This window comes from Siniperca chuatsi, linkage group LG11 (assembly GCF_020085105.1).
Source record: "Siniperca chuatsi isolate FFG_IHB_CAS linkage group LG11, ASM2008510v1, whole genome shotgun sequence".
Lineage (NCBI taxonomy): Eukaryota > Metazoa > Chordata > Actinopteri > Centrarchiformes > Sinipercidae > Siniperca > Siniperca chuatsi.
In genome coordinates, this window is record NC_058052.1 from 16,640,878 (window position 1) to 16,654,729 (window position 13,852).

The 13,852-nt window shown below is 39.1% G+C and overlaps 1 protein-coding gene across 33 annotated transcripts in view; it reads left to right on the forward strand.

Moving 5' to 3' along the window:
- Nucleotides 1–13,852, forward strand: part of kcnma1a (potassium large conductance calcium-activated channel, subfamily M, alpha member 1a) — a 142,609-nt gene that overhangs the window by 61,812 nt on the left and 66,945 nt on the right. For 32 of the 33 annotated variants that reach the window (XM_044214232.1, XM_044214237.1, XM_044214233.1 and 29 more), the window contains exon 3: nt 3,617–3,678. The exons of the other annotated variant lie outside the window; for it this stretch is intronic. In XM_044214232.1, coding sequence (XP_044070167.1) covers nt 3,617–3,678 — 62 coding nt within the window. The remainder of the gene's footprint in view (nt 1–3,616; nt 3,679–13,852) is intronic. 33 annotated transcript variants of the gene reach the window in all.

The window sequence follows — 13,852 nt, forward strand, 5'->3', positions numbered from 1 at the left end:
ATCATTCTTGTAGGTTTCCCCTGAGCGTTATTACACTGGTCCTGATTTGCAGTGGCGGTTGCTCAGTTGGTTGTCTTTGGTAGATTGTGGGTTTGAGGTCGACAGCTAGCCCTCGTAGACATTGTGTGGAGAGAGAGAGTGTGTGGGAGAGGGAGAAAGGGGGGATGGGATGGAGGGGTAGACTGGCTTTCACAGCTGAATAACTGGGTCAGTTTAAGATGACAATGCTTCTTATCTCCTCAGCTCATCGCTGGGTGTCTACTGTTCACTGCTTAGCTTTTCAGCACCAACCACTGCTCAGCCATACTTCTCTCTGCCCCTTTCTCCCTTTCTCTTTCTCAACCCCTATGACCCTGCTACTTCCACAAGCAATGGAAGCACAAACTAGCTCCAAGGAAATGTCAGTGTATATACATCTATATGTGCATATGTATGCACGCATTTAAGCACTATGCTTAAAATGGTGCTTCTCCATGTCAGGAGGGGTTGACAATTTGACAGAGATAGATGTCTTTCGTCTGTAGTCAAGTTTCCTTAGATGTCCAGTTGAGAAATATTTTCTGCTTTCTCTGCAGCATTAAAAGAGTACTCCAGCCATTTAGCATTGCACTTGCGATGGACAGTTTAAAAAAGTATCAAAATAGATGCAGCACAGCCACCATATTTTTTATTCCACACATTATTCTTCCTTGTCAAAGCCTGGTGCCTGCATTACCCACAATTTTTTATTTATTTTTATTTATTTATTTAAAGAAAGGGGGGAACAATGCATATTAATGAACATTTACACAAATGTAAATATGCCAGATTATAGCCTAAGGCTAATTTACATCTGCAGACCCCCTGGCAGGTTAACAGAAAGATAAGAACATACAGTACACTTCAGTTGGACAGAGACAGGAAAACAAGGTTTGCAACATCAACCACCAACAATTTGGTTGGAGATTCGGGTGTGTTATGCTAGTATTGTTCAATGTAGCTTCCAGCTGCAAACCTTAAGCACAGATGAGGAGTGGGCTATAGAGGTCTGGTAACCTTTATTCTCCACACCTCCAGCTTTTTTTCATTTTCAAACTTTTCAAACCCAAACAACACTTTATCAGACTTCGTGCAGCTCCCTCCGGAGCCACAAAAGGCTTTATACAACTTTTTACACATATGCAATAGTACTCCCCAAGACCTGTAAACAGACTTTGATGTGTAAAATCGGTGGAGTTCCCCTTTAACATTCAACTGCTCTTGTGTGTGTTTACTCAGTTTGGCTTTGGTGTTCTCCTTGCACCTGCAAAACACTAATTCACTATAAACATAGTATGCCATCTTTTGGGATAAACACATATTTTAATTCCTTTATAGACAACAGGTCAGTGTTTGGATCAGATAATGCCCTCCAGTCAACTGCTTCCCTTCCTGATCAGACCATGGAGTGCTTTTCTTTCAAAAAGCATGATGTTATCTTAGAGTTTCAGCTTGAGCCTTCTCTCCATCTCCTTTTGTGTGGCACATCATTGATGTATTTGGCTTGTAAGGTTATTCCGGCCCTGCACAACTCTGTGGCCAGGATTGCCATCGTCCTCCATTCAAGCGGCAAACCATTAAAAATGCAAGGGCATGGGGGTTTTTACTTATTACCTCAGTCACAATGCATTGGATCAATCCAAAGGACCATCAGATGAAAGTAATCAAGCTCCCATCATCAATAATGAATGGCACAATCAGCAGGGACAGTGGGCTCCTATTGTGAGATGGCTGAATGGGAGAAAAGATCGCAGGGACTATTGTGCATCGCTACGTTGGTCAGCTGTTGTGAAGATGATGATTATGATGACAGTAGTGATGATGATGGTGATGTGAACTCTAATATTTGCAAGTGCAGTTTGCTTATTACGGCACATGCATTTTTTCCTAGGGTGTGGAACAAGAGGAAGCTGACACTTTTAATATCCAAACAGGTCCTCGCTTTTCTATATCAACAGGACTACATTTGAATAGTTTCTGTGTTTGTCAATGTTATATTATATTATTACCCTCTATAGTTTTGAATTATTACAAATGATTCATTTTTTGTATTTGCTACAAGATCTATATGTACTTACTCTGTATAACTTTACTTTTATGCTGTAAGGTATTACATTATGTATAAGTAATGCATTTTTTTTGACTATCGACATTCATTTTCTTAAACAAGTAGAAAAGTCGTGCATTTATTATACAGTTTTCTGAAATCAAGTGGCATGGATAGCCTGGTCTGATTCAAATACATTTTAATTGGTTCATAAACAAGAGTAATAATTGCACTCCCTTGGTTGTTTTCTTAACCATTTAAACAAAAATGTGTTTTAAGACTCTCTACAAGATGAAATAACTTGTTTAGATGCTAGGCTCAGGTGTTGCTGCTGCTTATTTAATAGTTATGTATGCTGATGACTCAACTTTGTTCACCAAAATTAGTGGAGCCAAGAAAGAATCTACATGTTGAGTTGCATACCATTACTAAAAGCTTGAGAATGAACAAATTAGTACTGAACATTGCTAAAACTAAATGTATTGTAATTGGTAGTAGGAATGTTCTTGCTAATGCCACTGCACTCAACTTGTCTGTAAGTGGGATAGCAGTTGAGCAGGTTAAATTACTGGGTGTTTGATTAGATTTACTGTCTTGGTCTGATCAGATTGATTACATTGTTTCCATGATGGGAAAAGGCATTGCAGTTTTAATGTTCTGCATATGTTCCATCTTCTGTTATGATTAACGTTGTTCGGTCACTTGTTCTGTCAGACCTGGAGTACTGCCCAGTCATTTGGTCGAGTGCTGCTGAGAAACATCTGATTATTTATATTGCTGTGTATTTGTGACAATTTTATTTTTGTTTTCATTGTAAGCTACTATTGTCTGATTGTTTTCATATGCAGAGTCATTTCACTTATTTTCTGTTCTTTCATATTTGGCTTGTTTTGCCTTTTCTTGTTGTATTTATACTGTGTGATGTTGTTTGTTTTTATTGTTACTGTTGTGTGGACCCCAGGAAGACTAGCGACCACTTTATGGAAGCTAATGGGGATCCAAATAAAGAATAAAGTATTGCAAGTTGCCTTACCTACTTTACCTTACAAGTCATATATAGTCACTGAAACATTATACAGACCCCGGTCCAGCAGGGTCACAGTCCCACACAATGCAAGCATTGACTCAGTGTAGTATTTGAGGAGTGCATGTCAATACTTGATAACTGTGGTCCTCTCTATGCACTTCCTCAACACCCCCTACACACATTGTTACTGCTCTTCTATAGAGTTGAGCCTACAAATGTGTGTCCTTTCTTTGCTTCCTATGATTATGCAGGCTTGACTTCACTCTGTCTGTATTCAATAGGCTGTATTTGCTGACATGAGGGTGAGCATTCATTATTCAGCACATGCTCTTTGAAAATGTCCACCTGCAACCTACAGGAGGCAAGTCACTGTTTAATTACAGATACTTTAACTAGTGTTGCCTATCATTTCCACCCCAACTGAATACAAGACTTTGTTTGCTATAGACTGCATTCATGAGCAGACTTTTGCCGCTCTATGCATGAAAGTAATTTATTTTTCGTCCGTGTCTTTCTCTCCTCAGGTGGTGTTAGTCTTTGCGCTCAGCATCGGGGCCCTTGGAATATACTTTATAGACTCCTCAGAGTAAGTATCAATGTCATGGCATATCTTCTGAAATAAGTTGAAATTTCACACATGCTACAGCAGTTACTGATGATGAAATATAGGTAAAATGAACTTTGCATGTATTTGTTGCATGCATTTACATTGGCCTACATACTGTATCTGAATGGTAGGTGCACATGCGTCCTTACTCATCTCCACATGCTTCAATCTCTGAAATGCAAATACAAATATTCACACCCCCAAAAGCACTCACAAGCAGTGATGCGCACACATACATACACACACACACACACACACACACACACACACACACACACACACACACACACACACACACATCTGCATGTGAGGATTTTTCAATGGGAAACCTGTTAGTTTCCATGGTAACAGAGACAGGCAGATATTGTACAGTATGTGTTGCGAAGCTTGTTCTATGTGTGAGTAAGTGAGTGTGTGTATTGTCAGGCTGGCAGTCACCCAGAGACAGATTGGAGGCCTGGCATCTCTCTGTTAAACACTGCACATACTTTCACACCATCCAGACCCAAACTGTACCTTTAAAGAGATAGTTTGGGATTTTTTATTTTTTGAAGTCTCGTAAGTTTCTCTCTGGTAGAGATGTTGACTAATTAGATTTGGTAGTGAGTCCCATGGTCAGACCATAGTGGCAAGATGCTGCATTATCAGGTAAAAATTAACAGCAGCTAGCAGGGGCAGTAAAAAACGTTTGTCTCCTAAGCCTAATTTACTTTCATTGGTGGTATGATATGGGAATGGGTTCATGTGTACAGTAGTAATATTCAAGTCTTTATTCAACAAACAAAACAATTTTCACATGTACCATGAAATACACAAAAGCTATTATATATTTTTTTTCATATGTAATGCTATGGGTTACATTTTTTTTGTTTGCAGACTCTATAAGCTTTTGCTGTTGATTTTTCTTTTTTTCATAGTTTTGGTCACCGTTCCATTTGGTCATACATGTTTTACATCCTACACTGCATTGTGCACTTCACTTATGGAAAGGTTATAATGCATCTGTAAGAGATGCCTTAAAATTAGGTCTAGAATGACCTAAAGATCAACAGGCTAACCTGACACTTGCACTAGACAACAAAAGAGGAAGGTTGAAAGCATAAGGTTTGCAGAAAAGTACCATGCCATGACATCCAACCTGCAGGGCAAACGCGAGAATAGTTAAAGCAATCTTTGGTTTGGCTGCAGAGCTGTAGTTTCTCTCATATTTCTCTCATTGTATCTTGTATATTACAGTGCACTTTGAGTGTATTTCTATGTGAGTCGGCTTCCCTGAGGCATTGCCCTGATCTCTCTGTGCTCCCATTAAACTAAGGCCCTCTCTACCCTCATCATCGTGATTAGCTCAAGCTTGTCACTTGAGTGTGCACATCCTCTCAGGGGGACTACTGATTAACCCAGAGCAGGTTCAGCTGACTCTGGGGGCTTTGACATCCCAAACAGGGCCAGACTTGTGTTATAGTCATACTTTCACTACAGCTGGAGCCTCTTATGTGCTCTACACCCATTGTTACATGTCATAGAGCCGACTTGACACTAAATGTGCCTCAATTGTCTATTGAGAAATATCTATTTTTGTATCTGCCACAACTATTTGACGTAGTATCTAATGGCCAAAGATGTCTGAAGTTGCCAACCTCAATATAATCAAAGATGCGTCATGTGGGCCATCAAGGACAAATTGTTACCAATTATCATTGTGAGAATGACATGTCACGTCCACATTAGCTGTCACAAGTAAACAGCGCTGTAGTCTAACAACAAAGCTAAAATAGAGCATAGAGTTGGATCTCAAATACATCTTAAGTTTTTGCATTTGTGAAGTCCATTCTTTCCAAGAATATTCTGTGTAAGGACACAAATATTGACATGTACTCTTCTGATTATTACGTTGTGTTTGGGATTGCATGTGAATGCACTCATGATGCAGGAGGGGCATACACTACATGCATAAATGATCTGACTCACATTCATATCCCCATACTCAAACACTAAAAATGCTCGAAAGATAATAAATGTTAATGACTGAGGAGATCGATGAGCACAGATTTATAAGTCACCCTTTTAATGGCAGTAATTACTTTACCAAATATTGAGGGTCTTATAGTACAGACTCATTAACTCTTCAGGCTCAATCGTTTGCTTTCCCCCTTCTCTTCCAAACTGCCATTTTTACCATCGGATGAAGTGAACATCATTCTGAAATCGTCTGTGAAAAAGGCAAGAGTAATGGGAAGGATTATGGTTGAGTCCCTGTGGTAACAGCAAAAAAGAGACATGTGGTGGAATAAGTGCATGTGGGTTGGACCTTGGGAGGCTGGGGCTGCACGATGGGCTTTTATGTCTACTTCAGTGAAGCAGGGTATAGCCCCTTGGGGCAAGGACACACACACACACACACACACACACACACACACACACACACACACATACACACCTGCACACGCACACACATACACACTGGGTAAAATGCTGAAGAAAACTTACCTTTCTGGTGGCCAGGCACCAGTCTGCCAGGAGCTGTTTTGTTTCTAGCTTTTGATAGGTGGGGCTTTCCTAGTAGGAGCTCTGTTGACCAATATCCTGCAGCAAAGATCCACAGAAAAACACAGCAAAGCCTTCTGTGGAAGCAGGTAGACAGAGTTTGAAAGGAGGGAATTGTTAATTGGCTGCCCTCCCAGTTGAGCACAGAGCTTACTAGTCATTGACTTGGCAACCGTGTTGTTGTTTAGAGGACTGTTTTTTGAATGAATTGAAATGAATATGTAGCCTCATTGAGAATGACCATCCATCTGTTTGCTTTGACAAAGTTGTTGTTTACCACAGTTCTGTGCAACACATAATAATGATATATGATAAGACACTGCCTTTTCTATTCCTCTGCAGCAGACTTCACTTGCCAAACTGATGCTATTTTGGTGATATTTTCAATGGGAGGATACTGCATCCTCTCCCGCCCACATCTGAATCTGCTTTAATACCTTGGCTCATCCCGCATCCTTCATCCCTTCTTTTTCCTCCTCTGTGCTCCCATGAAACAAAATAAAGAGGAATGTAGGACAAAGTCTCTGCAGGCTGCTCTTAAAGGGATGCCCTTGTTCCTGCTCCACTTCTGTTTCTATTTCTCTCCTCTCTCGATCCCTGTCCCTGTCACAGATACAGACTATTACATGCAGACACTTGCACAGTCACGTTAACTTGCAGAAGCGCACACATGTATAGACACCATTTTGTCTATGTCTAAGAGGCCTCATAAGCAGTGGCCTGTGCCCGCAACTCTATCATTAGTGTGTGATCAATGTCAGCACTGAAAAAAGAAACAGTGCCTAATGACTAATTAATTGGGTAAGGTGAGAAATATGGCTGAGCAGTGAGACAAGCCTGGCAGACTTTGTGACGATGAAGGGCAACCTATATAAGGACCTCTCCTTGTTGGGGTGTTAGGTCTGGACCGAGTACCTGAGTTTCCGCGTGGATCATAGAAGACCATGTAACCATGAGAAGACTTAATTTGTAGTTGACACCATTCCCAAGTGCCTTCAGGTTTAAATCCACAAACTGTGGCAGTAAGAAATGACTTATTTTAAAATCAAATATCCAGCAATTTTCTAAAATCCCTCTATTTTATTACTTTTCCCCACACTTTTAGGGAGATGTTCTCATTCTAAATGAGTGAGTTATTATCAACATTTGCTCTGAAAAAAGAGAGAATATGAAATGTCAACATCACACTCATAGATAATGAGCTTTTGTGAGTGTTATGGACCACAGCGCTGTTTTATGATTATGGAGCCTCTCCCTGTAGACTGCAAAAATTAAGTTTTTTAATTGCTTTTGATATCTGAGCATGAACTGAGAACGGTTCTGCTTAGCTCACATGTGGTGAAGTTGTACATTAGTGTGTTGGTATACCATGTTAGCCCTAAAATATTATTATCCTGGCTGTCACTTTATCTGGTAAATGCAGATTCAGTGCGTGAAACCCTGATTGAAGTCTAATGAAAGAAATTACCGGAGAGATTAGACAAATTGTTCTCCGATTTGATATTTTTTCTCGGAATCAGTGCACACTGAATGGTCCAACCTCTATGTTTATCAAAGTCACCATGGCAATATAAAGGCCATTTGCTGTTGCAGTGGCCTGATATCCCTCAATGCCAAGCGGAAAGGCTATTCTTAGACTGCAGCATGTACACAGCATGAGCCACTCTCAAAACATTCAGTTAACTTAATAAACCCCAGATGAAATTTAAATAATTTAAGTGACTTTTTTTGTCTAACCACAGTGTCAATTCATGTTAACTCTTTCAGCTTCAACTCAGATTGTTCTATATTTTAGCCAAAAGAAAAAAAGAAAGTGACATAATTGTTTGAAGACTGTTACCAAATGCTCCTGAGTGAATTTATCCCACTTTCGATTAAACCAAAATTAATTTTATTATTATTTGAGATTGCAATGGGACCTCATATGTAATAAATAATAATGAACAACAAAAACATTTTTTCACAAATGGTTTTCACCATGGTTACCAAATGATTTTGCAAATTGTTGTCAATAGTTCCCATGATCAGTGCATGGATCATGCACATTTAATAGTAGTAGCTTTTGATATGTGATTTTAGCTGTAATTCAACTGTACTATCACACAATCTTTCCGTTGGTTGCATTTGCACCACAAATGAATCACATTGAACTTACAGTAGGTCTGAAATGCACTAGAGTTTGTTTAAACCACACCAACATGTTAGTGTGAAAACACCCTTAAAGTACTAAACTGATTAGTTTGCTATCATCACTATTCAATTTCAGATCATTTACTTTAACTTTTACTGTCTCAGTGCTGTGATTAGATTAGATTTAATTAGATAAAATCTAAGTAAGAATTTGGGTGCAAAATGAATGATTTGAAATGTATCTAGAATGTTTGCATCCTAAGGGATACATTCATTTTCTTTATGATGGGATTAGGAGGAGTTGTTATATTTAATTGATTAATGCAATTAGTACTTTGTAGTAGTTTGTACTGATTGAGGGTTATTTTACATGAGGATGCACTAATTAAATTACCTGAAATTAGAACAAATAAAACCTAGCACCACCAACTTCATTGGCTTGACAATGTTCATCTGTGTGCTGATAAGGACTTTCTCTTTTTGCATATGGCACATAACCACAGCTTTTATCTCCTAATTGGTTTGTGTTCAAAAGCGGAGTTGTGATGTGTATAGTTTAGCTATTGTATTGTAGCACTGGCTTCTGACTAAATTAACCATAAAGTAGTGTAAGTCTCATTTCTCTGGCAATGTACTGTAGCTCATTTTTTACATTGCTGTCCTTATTTTTCAAACATTTACTCTCTCATTTCAATTTTATTGCATTGTTGAGCATACTGTATGTTTGCAGTTGCGGTTTGTGTTAGGGTTGTGCTATTTTCCCTCACAAACTACTCCTTTAGACTCTAAAATAAATAACCTCTTTGTAGAGGAAATGCTTGAAGCGGGATGCAAGTCATTTGCATTCAGATGAAAAAATTGAGTTATCTATTTTTAGCCTCCCTGGGGAGGTTTTATTTGTCCATTGCCCTTCTAGGTGCTAAAGTATTTCTTATTTTAGTAATGGTGCCTTGACCTAAATCAGTCATTTACTAACCTGGCCTTCTTTCAGCTTCACAGACCCCTCCCTGCAGTGTTCCTTACACGTACATGCACTACCCTCAGGAGAAATATTGCATGTAAGCCAGACATATTCACTGTTACTGTGCTCAAATCACATTCTAAATGCATATTTTTCTGTTTGGGTTGTATGTTAATTGTATGGGGTCACTTGAATACTAACAAACAAGACTATGAATCTGTAACTACATTCCAAGATTTTTATTATCTTACTAGAGCAGTAAGACATTTGTCAGATAAGAATGACTCAGATTTAGTCGTTATGAGCATTAGTCAAGCCGGCAGCAGTGTGTTGTTGTTATTGTTTTCTCAGGGTGCAACCTTGCTGTTGCTCATGCGGCTAGCCAAGGTCATGTGCAGGCTAACAGAGGGCTGGCTCCTGCTGACTGACTGAAGGTGTTTAGGACTATTTTTAGAACATCATCATCAACATACTCCTTTGCCCTTGTGAACAAATGAGTTTTACCTCTCTGGTTGCGTTTTCCAGAGGCAGAGTTCCTGGTCTGAGGAGGTTAATGTGGGGAAACATTTTATGTCCTGAAATAGACTTACATGCTCTGCAGCCTTCCCTCAGGCAATCACTGTTCTCATGTGTGTGTCTGCATGTAAGTGTGTGTGTGTGTATATGTGTGTATGTATGTATTGCTAATAATCAGAGTGTGGTTATAGAATGACTAGTGTGGCACAGGTATTCACCAAGTCAAACATAAGAAGGCTAGAGTTTATTACAGAAGCTCAGGAATCTTCAGGCAATTTCCATGCAGCCTAAAATCAGCATTGTGTGCTTTATATATGAGACAAATTGTCTTCAGTACCTCTGGGAGGTCGCTTTCACATCTTCCCCTGTTCCTCTCCCTTTTACTGTCACCATCTCTCTTCCCTCCCTGTCTCTTTTATCTCCCCATGTCTTGCTGCTGTCTTTCTTTCCCTCTTTCCCCTCTCTTCTTCTCTTTCGCCTCTCTCCTCTTCCTGTCAGGCAGGATGGTGTAACCCCAGGCTGTGCCAGGGCTTAAGAAGTAATAAGAACTGTGGTGGGCAGATCTATTTTCTGCAGGACACTGTCAGCATGTGGCCAGGAATCCCTTGTGATTGTGGAGTGTGAAGTGACATTGAAAGCAGGAATCAGGATTTTGTCTCTTCTTGCATGCTCTTTGTGTAGGAGAGAGACACAGATCGTGGGACACTATAACAGAAACACCTGTACAGTGTAAAGAAACCCAATACAATGGCCCTGCAATATATAACACATTTAAGAAGCTTATAATGCTCAGTTTTTGTTTCAGACTATACCAGTGAGGTGATGAGTGAACTATGTGGTCAGAGATTGGATGCAAACTCTGGTCGCTGGTGTGAAAGTTGGATGTGCCACACACTGACATTCACACTGGACATGTTACGTCCTTCACTGACACTGAACGTTGGCGTTGAACATGTGCTGCAAAATCATCCAATATGAGGGACTGAATTTTTTGGACTATAGTTGTTGTTGATGTATTCCCAGAAGAAAATTGTGCTGCTCACAATAGTCTTCAAATTCAAATGAATTTTTTTCAAATTCAAAAGAAGCTTTACTGACATGAGAAGCAGACGTTTCCATTGCAAGTGTGAAATAAAAAACAACAACAAAAAAATGTACATAAACAGAAGGATTGATTTATATATATATATATATATACTCTTATTTATTTCTTATTTGGAGATTACTGAATTCCCCGTCCCCCCAGGAGAAATAAGGACCAAAAGAATTAATCAATCTAAGACAAATTATTCTGTCCAGTTTGAGAATAACAGTAGAAACACAAGAAAAGCAGGAGTTCTTTTGCTGTGCTCATAGTTGAGTTGAGACTTGAACTTGGTCACTTAGACACATTTCTGATATTGTGCAGGCTAATTTATAAGCCAAACAAGTTTTCTTTTGGATCTTACTGTTAACTCAAGAGCTGATTATTTCAGACAAATAAAGATCAGTGCAGTCAGAGAAAAAAGAGAGCATTTTAAGATCTTAAATTAGGATCGGGCTGAGACAAGAGGAAGGCTATTTCTCAGGAGCTGAATTTAAGAAGTATGAGAAAATGGTCAAAATCTCATATTGATGTTAAATTGAGCTCTATGTCTAGGAGAAATAGGTTGGACAAAAAGAGATCTTATTTTGAATTTTCTTTTCCTCTGGGTTGCATTATATATAATTATACTAAAATCATAATTTTGTCCCTATTATTTAAATTTAAACCTGCATTAATTGATACATTTTTGGCCACTTTGGGGCAGCGCAACAAGCTGTAAACACAACGTTGACATACAGTATTATCACTGTTTAAAGTTGCTCATTTACACATCCAGCAGACACTGAGCTCTTTTTTTGGTTCTTTTTTTGGTCACCACTAACTCCTGAGGGAAATATCTGGGTCTTTATCTGCTAGATGCTCCACTATATTCACCAAGTAGTCGCTAACCTCACTACCTGTCGGGCAGGTAGTGTACAGTGGGTTTTATAGTTTAGCTGAAAATAGCTGCCTGCTGTGGCTAGAAACAAGGATGATGACAGCATTGAGACTCAACTAAAACTGTAAAGTTGCAGGCTGTAAAACCAAAACAATGAGCTGAAAGATGCCAAAATGCTTGGAATAGCTGTGGGGAACTGCAGCGTTGAGTGCTAATTGACTGTGGGTTTGTCACTACAAGTGACACCTTTCACATTACACGCTAGTAATTTTTTCCATTGTCAATATAAAATTATTGATTATTGCAGCATTAAATTAAATGAAAGAAATTATTAACATTATTTGGAAATATTGCTTTGATGTTTGCAGAGAAATAATGGTTCACTATTAAGCTCTCTGTGTATAGGTGATGAGTACAGCTGTACTTATATGGTAGCTGTTTGTTTTTTGCTTCATCTTTTTTCTCTTCTGTATGCGGAGTTGTGTTGAAGAAGTATTTATCTTGACAGATAATACAGTTAAACATTATGACTTGCCATATATACAGTAACTAGTTCATTCTTATTTTTTACTTTTCAGTCTACGTTCAGCAGCTCCACAATAATAGACTGTGTGAACCTCTCCCACTCTGTACTGATGAACTCTTAATTTCCTATTGTGCTTCTGAGCTTAAGAGAAACCATAGGTCTGCCTGATGTGTCTTCCCACTGCTTTAGTTAATGATAAGCTTTACTATCAAATAATGATTATAAAAATGACTAAATTAAAGCTCTCGGGGTGTAGCCATTGTGTTATTTTATAATGCAAAATCAAGACAAATTAATTGTACTGCTCATCCCCTGCTGTGTGCCCCCATGCTCTCTCTGTGTTATTGAGAATTCTTTGGGTCACGTGACTTTAGATGAGCGGTTATTCAGAATTAGGCCAGAGCTGTACCCAAGGGGAAATGCCACAGTAACCACTCCAAATGGTGTCTTCAGTGTGCACCATCTGTGTGTGCGTATGTGCTCATATGTGCTTGTAAGTGTATTTGTATTAACGTGCATTCTCTTGCACAAAGGTCTGTAAGGGTTGGCTAAGGTTGTGGTTTCAGATCAGTTTTGGGAGTGAGGTCACGTGACCGTCAGCGTGTAGTGTGTAGATGGGTGGGAGGTCTGTCTCAACCTGCAGACTATATATAGAGAAAATTACATTTAATCAGCTCAGGAACATTGTGTATGCTTAGGCTGTATGTATGATTCATGACAGGTTTGCTTTAACACCCTTGTTTATTGTGATGCATAGAGAATCATGTGGAGATGCCGGTGGGGGGTAAATAATTGAGTATTTAGACCAGATCAACTCCTTCAAGGGGTCAGAAGCGCATTAACCTCTGTCCGAAGTCTGATGGTACTGTATGAGAAAATGCCTTTTAACCAAATAAAATCACTTTTTTTTAAAATAATTGCTGCATAAACCAGACTCATTCTAATCATCTTGGACATGAGCCAGGGTTTTACATCATCTTAAAGATCCCATCAGTCCTTAGGATATGCTTGAGACAGACCACACACTCATGAATTAGAAGTTGGATCATCCTCTTGGAGCATTACGTCTTCTCTGGCATGTCTGCTATGTGATAAAATATTTGATGTTAACTGGAAGATGATTAAACCTCACTCCTCTCTACCGCTGGAGAATCTCACACTGTGCCCCTATGGGCTCTGTGCATACAAATGCATACTTAAACGTTTAATTTGAACGTATGGGACTTGTAACTGTGTACTCTTGTAATGGCCTTGTGTGTGTTCCCTTGCCAGTCTATACATTCCCAAAGGTTGCCTATAGCCAGCCAAACCATAATACATATTCATTCATCTCTCACAGTGGGATTTCCTCATTACTCGGGAGCAAAATGCTATAGGCTCATGACCAAGTGAAGAATGGTGTGGGCACACTGCCTATTATTGCTTTTGTTGAGAGCACCCACTAGCTAATGGTTGATCATCACACGGTAAACATGAAGATGGATTATATGACAGATCACGACTCATTTATCA